At 38.9% G+C, this 16,833-nt stretch overlaps 1 protein-coding gene across 6 annotated transcripts in view; it reads right to left on the bottom strand.

Annotated features, from left to right (window-relative positions):
* Positions 1-16,833, bottom strand: part of LOC125357157 (synaptotagmin binding cytoplasmic RNA interacting protein) — a 39,693-nt gene that overhangs the window by 8,223 nt on the left and 14,637 nt on the right. For 5 of the 6 annotated variants that reach the window (XM_048353883.1, XM_048353880.1, XM_048353879.1 and 2 more), the window contains 4 exons: positions 10,077-10,212; positions 8,664-8,869; positions 4,646-4,795; positions 4,209-4,330 (listed from right to left, as the gene is read on the bottom strand). In XM_048353883.1, the coding sequence (XP_048209840.1) occupies positions 4,209-4,330; positions 4,646-4,795; positions 8,664-8,869; positions 10,077-10,212 (614 nt within the window). The remainder of the gene's footprint in view (positions 1-4,208; positions 4,331-4,645; positions 4,796-8,663; positions 8,870-10,076; positions 10,213-16,833) is intronic. The other variant, XM_048353882.1, reaches the window with a different exon arrangement.

The raw sequence follows: 16,833 nt of genomic DNA, 5'->3' as shown, positions 1-16,833 counted from the left end.
GGGGGAATCTTACTCAAAAAGGTGTCAGGTCCTTCCTTATGTTCGTGCCTAATCTGAACTACTACTACTGCTTATAATCAAATTGAGTATTAACCACAGATGTTGCATAACAACCAAATGTAAACTTTTTAGTTTCAAAAACAGTGATTAAGGGCTGGGAATATGGCCTAGTTGCAAGAGTGCTTGCCTCATATACATGAAGCCCTGGGTTCGATTCCTCAGCACCACTTATAAGGAAAAGGAATGGCCAGAAGTGGCACTGTGGCTCAAGTGGCAGAGTGCTAGCCTTGAGCAAAAAGAAGCCAGGGACAGTGCTCAGGCCCTGAGTTCAAGCCCCAGGACTGGCAAAAACAACAACAAAAAATTGATTAAACTGGCGACAGATGGTACACCCCAGTAATTAATCCTAGCTACTCAGGAGGGTAGAGATCTGAGGATCATGGTTTGAATCCTGCCCTAGGCAAGAAAAGTCTGTGAGACTATCTCCAATCAGAAATGGCCCTGTTGCTCAAGGTGCTAGAGTGCTAGCCCTCAGTGAAAAAGCTTAGGGATAGGATAGTGCCTAGGCTGCCCTGAGTTCAGGCCCCACAACCGATAGAAAAGACAAAGGAAAAAGGAGAGAGAGGAAGAGGGAAAGAAGAAGAGATGGAGAGAGGGGGAGAGGGGGGGAGGAGGGGGGAGGAGAGGGGGAGGGGGTGAGGGGAGAGAGAGGGAAAGGGCGAATTCAGGGATAAAACTCAGCCCTGAGTTCAAGCACCATGACTGGTGTACACAATACACATCAAACAACAAAAAGCAACTCAACAGCCATCATAAAATTCATGTTAACGCTGGGAATATGGCCTAGTGGCAAGAGTGCTTGCCTCATATACATGAGGCCCTGGGTTCAATTCCCCAGCACCACATATACAGAAAATGGCCAGAAGTGGCTCTGTTGCTCAAGTGGCGGAGTGCTAGCCTTGAGCAAAAAGAAGCCAGGGACAGTGCTCAGGCCCTGAGTCCTAGCCCCCGGATTGGCAAAAAAAAATAAATAAATAAAAAATAAAAAAAATTTCATGTTAATGTAGTACTTAACAGAGGCAATATTCATCCTTAAATTATCTAGTACTACAGTAGTTTCAGTTATTGAAAATTTAGATGCATGTATTATTTATTTTGGCCTCACTAATTCAGAAAGTAATCCTTGGGAATTTTTGTTTTTGTTTTATTGCCCATCCTGGGGCACGGATTCAGGACTGAGCACTGCCCCTGGCTTTTTCTCTGGCTTCTTTTTGCTCAAGACTAGCACTCTACCACTTGAGCCACAGGGCCACTCTCAGCCTTTTCTGTTTATGTGGTGCTGAGGAATAGAACCCAGGGCTTTATGCATGCAAGGCAAGCACTCTACCACTAAGCCATATTCCCAGCCCTGGAAATCTTTTTATACTCAATTAGTTTAGGCCTACCTTTCCCTGTTCCAATTAACTGAAACAAAAGATTGTACCCTATGACTTGAGGGGATGAGTGGGGTTGGAAAAGATGGAAATATAATTATGGAAGGAATGATCTATTTATAAAACTGGCATATTTGATTGAAATCCCTTTCCACATCTACTTAAAGATTTTTAAAAAGCAATATTCTAGTTCACTTAAGTTTTCCAAACCTTTGTGGTAAATTCTAGCAATTTCTTTTATGGTAATGACTGATAAACCATCTTTTTCTTAATGCTTAATAATATAATCCCATCAGCAAAGCCATGCAGGGATTCTCACTTAAGTAACACCAACACACTCAACCAATGGGTATATTTGGTAATATCTAGACACGAGTGGCTGGAAGCAGAGGGATGTACTGGTATATAATAGGAATGCTGCTAAATGCCATCCTCCATACCAAAACTGTCAGTAGTACAGACATGGAGAAAACGCTAGAAGTAAAAATGAAAATTCTCAGGTCAGCCTGCCTTGGGTAAATCAGAGATAACTCTAGAGTTGAAGGCACGGCTCAGGTTTTGAGAGCACCAGCCAATGAGAAAAAACAAGCTTCAGACAGCAAGTTCAAGTCCAGTCTCTGACACCACCACCATCATCCCCCCACCCCCCCAAAATCCAACTCTATTATTAGCTATGTAACTGAACCTGGGGCAAGTTGATCTCTGTGCCTGTTTCTCATCTCAAACTGAGACATAATTACTTAACTCACAGAAATACAATAAAGATAACTACATGCTCTAGTTTTGAAATTTTCAAAAAGCAGTGAATAGCTACTTAGTACAGATGCCACAATCTATAATCCCTTCTAGTTCTCTTCAAGTACTACTACTAACTCCTATCTGCCTTTTACTAACACCCTACTAAGTCACAAATGCCACAAATAACTCCTTGTTCTTATATTCTTCTACTATAATTAATTCACTATACCCTCTCCAAAATAAGAAAAAGTTATCCCTTTTTACTGCATAAAATACACGCAGAAGTTTGAGTACTAAAATAAAAGGATTAAGCTGGCACTGGTGGCTCATACCTGTAATTTTAGCTAGTCTGAAGGCTGAGACCTAAGGATCACAGTTCTAAGACAGCCTGGGCAGTAAAGTCTGTGAGACATTTATCTCCAATAAACTACTCAGAAAAAGTCAGGAGCTATGCTGTGGCTTAAGAGGTAGAACGCCAGCCTTGAGCACAAAGAGGCTCAGGGACATCACCCAGTCCCTGAGCTTAAGCCCCAGAACTGACAAAAAAATAAAATAAAATGATTAAAACTCTTACAAAGTCTCCCATCCCACCCAACCCCCCCCCAACTTGGTACTACCACCAAACCTATAAAACACAGCAAAGGTGTTCCTATTAAAATCACAGTACAAGAGACCTTACAATTAGTTTGTATCCAGTTTAACTTGGAAGAAATTTAGGCTTAGTTTGTCAAACTTGTCCAATTACACAACTGCTAAAACTAAAACTTGATCTTTCATTGTGAAACAATAGAAATACATAGAAGCATTCCTCCTCTTCTGTATCCCATCCCGAGAGAAATGAACCAAAAATCTCCATTCTTAAATCTCCAGTCGTGAATTTTTAAACTTCAATTCTAACCCAACTAAGTTTCCTTTATAAGCAGGTTATTAATAGATCCTCTAGAAAGCTCACTCCAATTTAAAAAAAAACTCATTACAGGGGCTGGGAATATGGCTTAGTGGTAGACTGCTTGCCTAGTATGCATGAAGCCCTGAGTTCAATTCCTTAGTATCACATAAAAGGAAAGGCCAAGAAGTGGCTCTGTGGCTTACGTAGTAGAGTGCTAGCCTTGATCCAGGCCCTGAGTTCACAAAAAAAGAAAAAACCTCATTACATACCCACTTGTTTTCTTATTTTGATACTATACAAATTGATGGTTTAATTAATGTATTTATTGTGGATTGTAGGGCTTGAGCACAGGGCCTGGGTGTTGTCCCTGAGCTCTTTTGCTTAAGGCTAAGGCTCTACCACTTTAGGCCACGCTACACCTCCAGGTTATTTAGTGGTTAACTGGAGACAAGAGATTCATGGGGATTTTTCTGCCCAGGCTGGCTTTGAACCACAAGCCTCAGATCTCAGCCTCTTGAGTAGCTAGGATTACAAGTGTGAAGCCACTGGCACCCAGCTCAAGTTGATCATTTTAATAGCTGTATTTTCTTTTTGTTTTTTTGAGACAAGGTCTCCATACATGGCCCAAGCTAGGATTACAGACATAGACCAACCATGCCTAGGGCTTATTCACTTTTCAAGATCTATTCTTAAGTTTATGAAATCCTTGGGGTGGGAACAGGTACTATATACTATTGAAGAAAAACTCTTTAGCATAAAGGAAGCAAAAGTCTGTCATAATTAGAGACTTATTATCTCCTACCTCACAAAGAATCAACTCCACATTCAATCAAATATACTAAGATAATGGGGACAATAAATACTAAAATACTTCAGGAGAAAGTTCTATAAAATACACCAAGAAATACTTGAGATCTTTTTTTGTATTTACTAAATAAAACTCCAATGTTCAGAATTACAATTATTCTCATCACTATAGTTTAATAAACATTTTAAATCCTAGGTCTTTCTGACTCAGATTTCAATTAATCTCTTAAAGGGAGAGGTATATAAGTGATTTAATGTCTGAGTGATAGCTGGCATTCTCATGTTCACACTAAAATTGTAAAAGCATACAATTTTTTAATAAGTATACACATTGTACTCACATTTGATTCTTTGCTGCTTGCCTCTGAGCTTTTCTTTCTTTCCTTTTCTGATCTGGTGGCTTAGCAAAAACAATTTCAATATTTTCTCCCTCCAAGTCTTTGCCATTCATTTCTTCCATTGCCTTAAAAAAAAAATCATGCTATCAACAATATAAAAGTAAGCTTTTTGGGACAGTTGATTCATTTAAAATTTAAAGCACTAAAGTTGGAAAGATGATAGCCTGCCAGTGACAAAGTTGAACTGTAAGGTTTAACCATCTAGTACCTTCAACTACTTTTACTCAGAAAAATCAGCAAACTCACTAAAGGGCAATAGTTTGCCTGAGTGGAATTTATAACCTCATATCCTTCAATTTCTAAAACATACTGATTCTATTATGACTAAAAAGTTGTTAGTCTAATTTAGATGCCTATGATTAATTCCACCACTTATTTACCTTGACAGCACCATCTCGCTCATCAAAATGAATGAAAGCATAATCTTTTAGTTTCTTCACTCGTTCCAGTTTCCCAAACTGACTAAATGCCTTTTCTAAAATCTCTTCTGTTACAGTATTGGCAAGGTTGCGTACAAACAGCACTTTTACCTGAAATAAAAAAACAAATTCCCTGTGTATCTCCAGAGTTCGATTTGTAAGATGTAACCACCCCATCCTAACAAAGTTAACTTGAACAACTACTAATAGAGTATCTGAAATATATTTAGACAAAAACTTTTCAAATCCAATGAGTGAATTCCAAGAAAATTGCTCAAACACTTGAAACAGACAACTTATCAAAGAAGATACAAAATGCAAAGGTGTTGAATATCTATCACTTATTAGGAAATAGAAAGTTAAAAGGATAGTGAAGTAAAACTACACACATCTACTATAATTGTCAAAATCCAAACAAACTAACACCAAACAAGTTGAGACTGTAAAACAGACACTTTTGTTCACTGATTGGGGTGAGGAGGATGCAAAAAGGAATAGTCTCTAGAGAAGACATTTTGGCAGCTTCTTAACAGATACTCTTCCCTAAACATCTGCTCTTGGGTTATTTACCCAAAGGAGATGGAAATTTAGGCTCACATAAGAATCTGTACATAGGGGCTGGGAATATGGCCTAGTGGCAAGATTGCTTGCCTTGTATAAATGAAGCCCTGGGTTCGATTCCCCAGCACCATATATATATAGAAAATGGCCAGAAGTGGCACTGTGGCTCAAGTGGCAGAGTGCTAGCCTTGAGCAAAAAGAAGTCAGGGACAGTGCTCAGGCCCTGAGTACAAGGCCCAGGACTGCTCAAAAAAAAAGGAAAAGTTTACTGTTTAACTCCATGACATTCTGAAAGGCAAAATTTTTAGGGGTTAGGGACAAACATGCAATGTACAGATGATTTTTAGGAGAGACTGACACTATTATAATGGTCACTTCAAGCCAAGCATGGTAACAAATGTCTGTAATCCCAACTATTGAGAAGGTAGAGGCAGAAGGACTTGAGAGTTGAAGAGCAGCCTGGGCACAATTAGTAAAACCTTATCTCAAAAATAAAATACAGGGCTGGGAATGTGGCTTAGTGGTAGAGTGCTTGCCTAGCATGCATGAAGCCCTGGGTTCAATTCCTCAGTACCACATAAACAGAAAAGGCAAAAGTGTTGTGGCTCAAGTGGTATAGTGCTAGCCTTGAGCAAAAGAAGCTCAGGGACAGTGCCTCGGCACTGAGTTCAAGCCCCAGGACTGGCACCAAATGATGATGATGATGATGATGATGATGATGATGATGATGATGATGATGATGATGAAGAAGAAGAAGAAAATACAAAGTTGGGTGCTGGTGGCTAGTGCCTTTAATTCTAGCTACTTTTAAGTAAGAGGCCGAGATCTGTGGGTGGAAGTTCAAAGGCAGCCCAGGCAGGAAAGCCCATAAGATTCAAAATTAACTACCAGAAAACCAAGTGGCACTGTGGCTCAGTGGTAGAGCACTAGCCTTGAGTAGAAAGAGCTCAGGGGCAGTTCCAGGCTCTGAGTTCAAGCCCCACAACAGACAAAAAAACTGGAAAGAAAAAAAAAAAAAGATCTAGAAGAGGAGTGCTTGCCTAGCATGCATGAAACTCTACGTTTGCTTCCTTAGTAAAACATAAACAGAAAATGCTGGACATGATGCTGTGGCTCAAGTGGTAAGCCTTGAGCAGAGAGGTTCAGAGACAGAACCTAGGCCCATGTTCAAGACCCATGACTGGCAAAAAGAAAAATAGGGGGAGGGGGGCTAGAAGAAATGCTACAATACTTATCTGAGTGAGGCCCTGTGTTTAAATCTCTCTTGTGCGCGCACACACACACGTGCACACGCACACACACAGAGACACTAAGAAAGAGAGGTGGGGGAAGAGACATGACTGCTTTAATAGTTTGGATCTTGGCTATTATCCAAAGACCAATGTCTTGCAATCCTGAGTCCGCAGCATTATTCGGTGGCAAGAGAACCTTCAAAGGCTTGGGGCCTAGTAGTACAGAGTCTGATAATTGGGGGTGTGCAACTGAAGGGAACATACATTTAAGAATGCAGCATCTATTCTTCCTTCCCTTTTTTTGCTTCCTAGCTGCTAACCACCTGGCCTAAAATACAGGCCCAGAAAGCCTAACAGCCAAGCAACCACAAATCTTTGGTTCACTATGTAAACCAAAATGAACTTTTAGTTCCTCATGAGTTCTCAGGTATTTTGGTAGAATATCAGATATGTAAATTTGAAAGAATATTAAACATTTGCTTAAGAAAAAAAATGGTACACTGAGAATCAAATCCAACGCAAGGTATTAAGATTTCTGGGTGCTTAATGTTGACTCTTCAATTTTAACAATGTGCTACTCAGGTATATTAGTCCAGAAGGCTATGGTAGTAGAGGGTAGGGAAAAGTATAGAACAAATGTATGTTGCAAACCTAAAGTTGCTCTAATCAAATATTTAAAAGGTAAAATAAAGACAATACTATATGCTTAGTAGTTTTTAAAAATTAAGTGATTAGAAGCTGCTTCTAAAATCTTAGAAGAAGCACTTAAAAACTGATTAGGGGGCTGAGAATGTGGCTTAGTGGTAAAGTGCTTGCCTAACATGCATGAAACCCTGGGTTCGATTCCTCAGCACCACATACACAGAAAAAGCCAGAAGAGGTGCTCAACAGGTAAAGTGCATAAAGAAGCCATTGACAGTGCTCAGGCCCTGAGTCCCAAGCACCAAGAAGGGCAAAAAACAAAAAAACCCACACAACTGCACAACTGATTAGGCCACCAAAGCTGAAGGGTACTCAAGTAGTAGAATGCTAGGCCTAAGCCCTCAATTTAAGCCTAGGACTTGCACCAAAAAAAGCTGATTAGATTATGGGGATGTACTTCTTACTACATGCAAGGTCCCATTCCTAATCCTCAAAGCTTCTCAAGTTACAACTGTCAGCTAAATGCCACTGGCCTGTGCCTATAATCCTAGCTACTATGGACGCTGAGATCTGAAGCCATTCTGAATTGTGAGACTGTTATCTCCAAGTAATAACCAACAGATCTGTGGTATAAGTGATAAGAGTGCTAGCCTGAGTAAAAAAATAAATAAATAAATAAAACAAAACTCAGACCTCCAAGTTCAAGCTCCAGGACAAGCACCAGATAAAACATCCTGTTCTTCTAAAATACTTGAAGACTAGGATTTGAACTTGGTGCTGTAAAGTGATAAACCCTAACAACTTTGTAAACCAAAAGAAAAGCATTTTCTATCCTATACTAATAAGTGGTGTGATGGTTCAAGTGGGTAGAGCACTAGCCTTGAGCTAAAGAGCTCAGGGACAGGGCCCAGACCCAGAGTTCAAGCCCCAACAACCTACCAAAAATAAATAAGAGAATAGTAATAGCAACACTTAAATCAGATCCATAGTTCACCTGTCCATCTCTAGATTTAAATGAGCTACTTGTATTTGATACTTGGCCTCTAACTACTCAAAGTTCCTTAACAGATACCTCCAATTGGCAAATGTACATTTTTTACCTCAAGAAATGTTTATTCTCACAGGATCTCTGAACTCACTGCTGAAGCAGAATGCCTAATAGGTAAACTTAACTCCAGCAGTTCTTCTAGGGCTAGTATAATTATTTTTAAAAGTAGAGCTATTATACAAAAACCCATGTAAGTGATTACCATTCATAGATACTCAAAAGAAATCGCTTTTAGAACCTACATAAATATGAAGTAAAACATCTCATTAAAAAATGGGCTAATAACTACATCATGATGTCCAAGTGTTCATGAATGGATTTTTGCATTCACTTTCCATGCATACATTTCAAGCATATGACCCTAAATGCCTTGTGAAGCAGTATTTCTCTCACCTTCCTTCAAAGATATGATTTAAAACAAAGTATATAATTCACTTTTAAGTTCTCCCTCATCTACCCCATCAACCCTTCAAAAAAATTTTTTAACTAATATTACCTTTGCCATAACTTCAGGATCGGGATCTTCTATAGGATCAGCCCATTCAACAGTTCCAACATTTCCCCAGACCTTGACTTTACCACTCATTAACCTACGCCTTGCCTGAGCAGCTGTTTTGTGATCTTCATATTCAAGAAAGCAAAAGCCTCTGTTTTTTTTCTTGTCATCCGGTTGGTGGTATAAAATGACATCTGTGAGACCCTCTGAAAGCAATTATTCCAAAGAAATTAAATAAACCAAATGCAAAGAACTAATTTTCTAAAATATTATTTAAATATCAGTATGGGAAAGATCGCTAAGCTAGCCATCTTTATAAAGAACTCTTAAAAAAGGTCCGAAGCTGGTGTATTAGCATGTCTACAATTCCAGCATTTAAATGTTGAGCTAGAAGGATCCAGAGTTAGATAGCCTGGGTTATACAGTCAGACTCTACCTCAAAAAGTAAAAAGAATGAAGGATGGACTTAGAAGGTTTACAAGTCACTCTCCTCAAGCTTTCTCAATTTTTATAATTCTTTTATAGAACTTTTAAGTAAAAACTATATAAACCTACATATAAACTACAAGCCAAGCATGATTAGACCTTTATTATAGAAGCACTGAAATATATTTTCTGGCATTCAGTATCAATCAGTGGCTTATTTCAAAGAAAATATCAAGTGTTTTACCGCAACTATAAATTTCAAATATTCTTGGAGACTGGTAAGACATAATTTGCCAAACGCTGTAGGCAAAAATATCTTTTAACACAAGCAACCTGTAAGTTAGAAAATGTTATAAAAGATTTTACAGTTCAAAGAACTTAAACCATAGTATAAACAATAATTTTTGCTTTATAGTAATAATACTTATTCTTTTAACTTGGAAAAAATGCAATTCATGCAGTTCTAAGAATATCACATAGAAAAAGAATACATAAGGTTCCTCAATATTGTAAGGCAAAGGAAGCACAATCATTTTGCAAACTAAGCTGCATTGCTTGATAAACTTTGAACAAGTTAATTCTCAAAACTTGTGCTTATTTTCATTATTACAGAAATTGGGTACCTATTTCATAAAGGTGTAGTGCTAGGATTCAATTAGCCAACAAATGTAGAGTTGACAATAATGTTTGACATAGAAATATGCTATATTCTTCAGTATTAAAACTTGTGTCATCAGGTACCAGTGGCTTGTACCTGTAATCCTAGTTATTCAGGAGGCTGAGATCTGAGGATCACAATTCAAAGCCAGCCAGGCAGCAAAGTCCATAAGACTTTTATCTCCAATAAACTACCAAAGGTCAGAAATAAAGCTATGGTTTAAGTGAGAGTGCTACCCTTAAGCAAGCAGACAGGGAAGCATCCAGGCCCTAAGTTCAAGCCCCCCAAAACACACAAAGTTACGCCACTTCTAAACAAATACAACTTACCTGTTACTTTGCTAAATTCTTCAAGAATCTGTTCCTTGGTTTTACTCTTAGGAATAGAGCCCACAAAAAGCCTATTGTTGGCAACTGAGATGCAGACACCGATGTGTTTTCCAGAACGAATTTCATGATTATTATACTGAAAAGAGTGGGGGGGGGGGGGGAGGGAAGACACCATGTCTTAAAATTACTAGTATCAGTTAAAAGTATATTATAAGAAACTACAAACAGGGCGTAAGATATCACAAGAAATGTACACACTGCCCTACTATGTAACTGTACCCTTTTTGCACAACACCTTGTCAAAAAATTTGTGTTCAATTAATAAATTTAAAAAAAAAAGAAACTACAAATCACATATGCAAAATAAGTGCTGCCAAATTAAACTGTCAAGTATTTTCATACTTCGAAAACTAAGAGGGACTGGGTGTTGGTCGTACACACCAGTAACCCTAGCTACTCATGAGGCTGAAATACGAGAATACTAGTTCGAAGCCAGCCTACACTTCAAAAAGGTCCATGAAATTCTTATCTCCAATTAACCACCAAAAAAACAGAAATGGAGCTGTAGCTCAAGTGGCAGAGCACTAGCCTTGAGTACAAAAGTTCTAGTACAGCCCAAACTCTGAGTTCAAAGCCCCAGATAAGCTCAAAAAATAATACTAAAAGAGGACTAACAATGGGAAAAGAAAAATAGGGGATAAAAGTGTAAAAAAAATAATAGAGATGAATATGATCAAAGTAAATTATACAAATTTATGGGAATGTCATAAGAAACGCCCCCAACTTTACACGATATGTATACTAAAGAAAAAAAGCTAGTCACAATTCTCATAAAAAATTATATGAAAAGTAAATGAGCTTATGTATTAAATGAAAAAGTTGGTTAATCTCTTTACATCTAGGATTTTTTTTTTCTTTAGGTCACAGAGCTTGAACTGAAGGCCTGAATGCTGTCCCTGAGCTTTTTTAACTCAAGGCCAGGACTCTACCACTTTTGAGCCATGATACCACTTCCATTTTTCTGTTGGTTAACTGGAGATAGAAGTCTCATGGACTTTCCTGCCTGGGCTAGCTTCAAAACACAATCCTCAGATCTCAGCCTCCTGCCTATGATGACAGGTGTGAGCCACTGGCACCAGCTACATCTAGGAATGTTGATAAACTCAAAATTAGGTTTGCAGCAGCTTAAAATAATGAGTAGGGCAGGCTGTGGTGGCACAGACTCAATATCCCAGCACTCAAGAGGCTGAAGTAGAGAGATCATGAGTTCCAGGCCAACCTACACTACATATTAAGATTGTCTCAAAACAAAAACAAATCCTTCATGATTCCAAAATACCAAACTTCTACCAACCAGCTAACTCAAATATAAGAAAAACTGATTTGAGAATAGCAATGTTTCTGCCTTCCTGTTAATCAGTACCTAAATCATATTTCTATTTCTACTTTCTTTTGTAACAAGTTGCATTAAGAGACTTTTTGGCTTCAAATAGAAAATTTAAAAACAAGAATTTTATCTAACCCTACACTTGTCCCTATTGCATTTTAATCAAGTATATAATAAAACTATTAAGGAAAAAGTAGATTTGACTATGAAAGCACCAAAATAAATGTAAAATTACAGGAAATAATAAATGTAATTTTCAAGCAATCATACGTATAAATTGCTGGGAATGTGGCTTAGTGGTAGAGTAATTGCCTAGCATGCACAAAGGCCTGGGGGGTTGATTCCTCAATATCACATAAACAGAAAAGGCCGGAGGTTGCACTGTGGTTCAAGCAGTAGAGTGCTAGCCTTGAGCAAAAAGAAGCTCAGAATGCCTAGGCCCTGTCTTAAAGTCTCATGACCGGAAGTGGTGCTGTGGCTCAACTGTACAGCGCTACCTTGGGCAGGGAGAGGGCTCAGGGACAGTGCCCAGGCCCTGAGTCCAAGCCTCAGGACAGGCAAAAAACAATCTAAACCCAAAGCCTCATGATTGACCACCACAAAAAAAAAAAAAAAAGATTGAGAGCAAAAACAAAATGCAACTTGTCAGTGAAATCTACTGTTCTCATTGGTTACAAACCAAAGTTCAAATGTTTCCAAGTAATCCCAAGTGGAGGTAGTAGAGTTTTGAGCGGAAAAAGTCAGAGTTCAAGCCCCAGAAGCCTGCCCCCTCCCAAAAAAAAATCAATGTTGTATGGAAAAATGAATTGTACTGATTACACAGTTAAAAGCGCCTCAAAAATGTTGTTAGTAAGCATGGTACTGGCAGCCATATAGTAAGCATTGATCAATTCCTCAAACACTTTATGTCAAAAATCTATTTTATAGACACACACACGTTTAAATCATGTATTTTCATACAACTTATAGAATGGATTTAATGGCAGAAAGACCACTCTTTTCTTATTCATGTAATTGGGTGTAAGAGAACTGGTTTAGCAAGTCAATTATTCACACACTGTACACTACCAGCTCAGAATCATTTCATACTTCCTACCTCCACTGACTGAGCTCTCTGGTAATCTAGTCCCCTACATTTATACCAAAGAAAACAGTAAACTGGGCTGGGAATATGGCCTAGTGGCAAGAGTGCTTGCCTCCCATACATGAAGCCCTGGGTTCAATTCCCCAGTACGACATATATAGAAAATGGCCAGAAGTGGCGCTGTGGCTCAAGTGGCAGAGTGCTAGCCTTGAGCAAAAAAGGCCAGGGACAGTGCTCAAGCCCTGAGTCCAAGGCCCAGGACTGGCCAAAAAAACCAGTAATACCTCCTACCATTCACAGAGAATAGGCTTTACAACAAATAATTATTTGAAAATATAAGTACTGAAAGGTTTGAAAAATCCTGTCACAAACTTAACTTTTCATAGTATTTATATTCTACTTACATGTCCTTTCCCCAAGAGGCCCCAAACTGGTTTTATTGGTCAGTTGTGGGACCTGGGTGCTGTCCCTGAGGGTCTTTTGCTAAAGGCTAGTAGCACTCTACCACTAAGCCACAGGGCCACCTCTACCTTTTTCTGTTTATGTGGAACTGAGGAATCAAACTCAGGGCTTCATGCATGCTAGGCAAGCACTTTCCACTTAGCCACATTCCCAATGGCTTTCAATTTTATCTAAGAAGTGATAAAATTAAAATATAAAAAAAGAATAAAAAAATGGTGTTTTTCTTAGACTGACAGAAGCTGCTAATTCCTTAAGAATTATTTTCTAAATGTGTTTTTGTTTTTGGTGGAGGAGTGTTGTGGGGCTTGAACTCTGGGCCCTGTCCCTGAGCTTTTCAGCTCAAGGCTAGTGCTCTATCACTTTGCGCCACAGCACCACTTCCAGTTTTCTGGTGGTTAATTGGAGTCTCATGGACTTTCCTGCCCGGGCTGGCTTTGAACCATGATCCTCAGATCTCAGCTTCCTGAGTTGCTAGGATTACAAGTGTGAGCCACCGGTGCCTGGCTCTAAATGTTCTAAGAACAGAAAGAGCTACTCAAGAAAACATCTAATTGAGCAAGGCACCAGTGACTAGCTATTCAGGAGATTGATGTGTGAGGAATACAATTTCAAGCCAGCCTGGGCAACTTCCTGTGAGACTCATACCACCAAAAAACTGTAAGCAGAGGTGTGTCTCAGGTAGCAGAGCACTAGCCTTCAGCATAAGAGATCAGGAATAGCGCCTAGGACCTGAGTTTAAGCACAAGGACACAGATTAATGGACAAAAGGATGCACACACTGCCTCCCCATCTACCTTGTAACAAAGTTTGAATTCTTGGTTACAACACAAAAACATTACTGAAAAACAACCAAAATTGGAAACAGACTATAAAAATTCCATCAAGGGGACTAGGAATGTGGCTGAGTGCTGCGGTGAGGCCCTGAGTTTGATTCCACAGTACCACATAAACAGAAAAGGCTGGAAGTGGCCCTGTGTATCAAGTGGTACAGTGCTGGCCTTGAGCAAAATAAACTCAGGGACAGTGTTCAGGCCCTGAGTTCAAGCCCAGGACTGGTGAGGAAGGGAGGGAGGGAAGACTGATTCTATCAAGGAACAAAAAAAATCAGAGAAATGCAAGGGAGATACCCCCTCTGAAATGTACCCAATAATTATATCACCAACAAAAACAATGGTACTCCTAAGCAATATTGACTACTTCTATTACCTACAGAAAACAGGAAGAAGATTTGCATGATTTATAAAGTTAGCTTAATTAAATTAAAATGATTTAATTAAAATAATTGATGTAATTATAAGTTAACTTAAGTGAATGGGGGCTAGCCTTGAGCAAAAAGGTTAGGACAGTGCCTAACCCAAGTTCAAGCCCCAGAAAAAAATCTAGAAAAAACCATGAAGTAATCATGCAAATCTTCTTGTTCCTGTTCAGAGTAACAATGGGTTGGTAAGAAAGAAATTCTGGTATTCTCAAAGTTTAAAAAAAAAAAAATCTCTTCCAAGCCCAATGACACAATGAGTTCACCAAATTCATATTGGAAAGACTTTTTTTGAGTGTATACGTATGCTAGTTGTGGGGCTTGAACTAAGGGCACTGGCACTTTTCTGTCCTTAAGCCTTTTTGTTCAAGGCTAGCTCTCTACCACTTGAGCCACAGCTCCACTTCCAGCTTTTTGATAGTTGAGCCTCATGTTCTCTCCTTCCTCTGCTGTCTTTGAACTGTACTCCTCAGATCTCAGCCTCCTTAGTAGGTACAATTACAGGCATGAACCACTGGTACCTGGTTCTATACACTCACAATAATTACCCTAAAAACTATATAGTATAAGTCTATTTCTAGTAAATTTATCTCCAAATGACAGCACTTTGTATATCTTTTTTTTTTTCTGGCCAGTCCTAGGCCATGAACTCAGGGCCTGAGCACCGTCCCTGGCTTCCTTTTTTTGCTCTCTGCCACTTGAGCCACAGCGCCACTTCTGGCCATTTTCTGTATATGTGGTGCTGAGGAATCGAACCCAGGGCCTCATGTATACAAGGCAAGCACTCTTGCCACTAGGCCATATTCCCAGCCCCACTTTGTATATCTTCATGCAAAGCTCAGGATTCAGTTGTTCTCTATGATTTACTCATCATTGCCTCCCTGATAAGGGCAAATTAAAGTACCTCCAAGAGATTGATACACTCTTCCACACATGAATAACACAATATTGGTAAATGCAGACTGAAGCACCTAGAATACTTCTATATTTCCATTTCTGGATATCGTACATCTCTATTACACATAGTCCACGTTACCTTGGCTATCTGGCAACTACACCATATTGGTGACTCGCACCACAGCTTATTATTTAACTAGCTGTATACATGATTTGACTTCTGTCAAGTCCACCGGTCCACCGTATACGATCTTAACTCTTAATATGATTTTTTTCAAAGTATTTCCATTTCCTTATGAATGGGGCAATGTCATTCTTTCTGATGAAGGCAAAGAATTCTTTTTTTTTTTGACCAGTCCTGGGCTTTGGACTCAGGGCCTGAGCACTGTCCCTGGCTTCTTTTTGCTCAAGGCTAGCACTCTGCCACTTGAGCCACAGCGCCACTTCTGGCCATTTTCTGTATATGTGGTGCTGGGGAATTGAACCCAGGACCTCATGTATACCAGGCGAGCACTGTTGCCACTAAGCCATATCCTTAGCCCTGAAGGCAAAGAATTCTACTGTGTATAAATACCATAAGGAAAGTGAGCCAGACCTAAAGAAACAGACTATGGTTTCCCTCATTGGTAACAATTAGTATATGACTAGGATAATCCTAGCAGATGATCACAATAGCTCAATCATATAAGATGCTAAGACAAATAATTTCAAACAGTTTATCATTGTTATTTTTAACAAACCATGTGAAATTATTTTTTTCTTTTGTTTATCTTCCCTATGATTTAGCCCCTGTTGTCACTGTATTTGATTCTGGTACCCTAGATATTGTATATATGTTTCTCTGAATTAGGGAAAGGGAACATCAAAATGGTGAGACAAAGGGTAAAAGGTGAACACCAAGGCAACAGCAATACTTACAAGACAATATGTTGTAAACTGACTGTACAACTCTGGAAGGGGAGGGGGATTGGGAAGGGAAGGTGGGAGAAAAATGAGGGAAGAGGTAACAAGTTTGACAAGAAATGTACTTCCTACCTTATGTAACTAACCCCTCTGTACATCACCTTGACAATAAAAACAAACAAAAATACATTAACTCTTGCCTAGAATACTAAAATCTCTTCACACCCCAATTTTTAACTTCACTGTATACAAACCAAATATTTCACTGGTAGTCCAACTACATCCTCAGTTATATCACTGATTAAAATTTTAAAAGCTACAGCCTATCATTAGTAACATCATTTTTTTCTCTTCCTATCACTACCATCTGCTTCTTGGCCTTCATTCTCTTCAAGAAAACATCTTTCATTCTTCATTGTTTACATGCCACCAAGGCCAACTGTAAAAGCACTATATACTCTTAGCCTAGCATTTATGAACTACCAACTTCTGGCACTCAAGTTTATCTCCTACTTGTTTCCACAAAACTCTACTCCAATTAGATTCACTGTGGTGCTGGAATCTTTCTCACAAAAACTTTTTCTATCAACCCTAATCCAAAGCAATTTAAGCTTTTTCTACCCTTTTTACCATATTGCTCACACTTTAATTGCAGTTAGCCTCTCTATATAAACTTTGTACTCAAGAACTTTTTTTTTTTTTTTTTGCCAGTCCTGGGGCTTGAACTCGGGGCTTGAGCACTGTCCCTGAGCTTCTTTTGCTCAAGGCT

This window comes from Perognathus longimembris, chromosome 9 (assembly GCF_023159225.1).
Source record: "Perognathus longimembris pacificus isolate PPM17 chromosome 9, ASM2315922v1, whole genome shotgun sequence".
Taxonomy (NCBI): Eukaryota; Metazoa; Chordata; class Mammalia; order Rodentia; family Heteromyidae; genus Perognathus; species Perognathus longimembris.
This window is presented reverse-complemented; position numbering and strand designations above follow the sequence as displayed.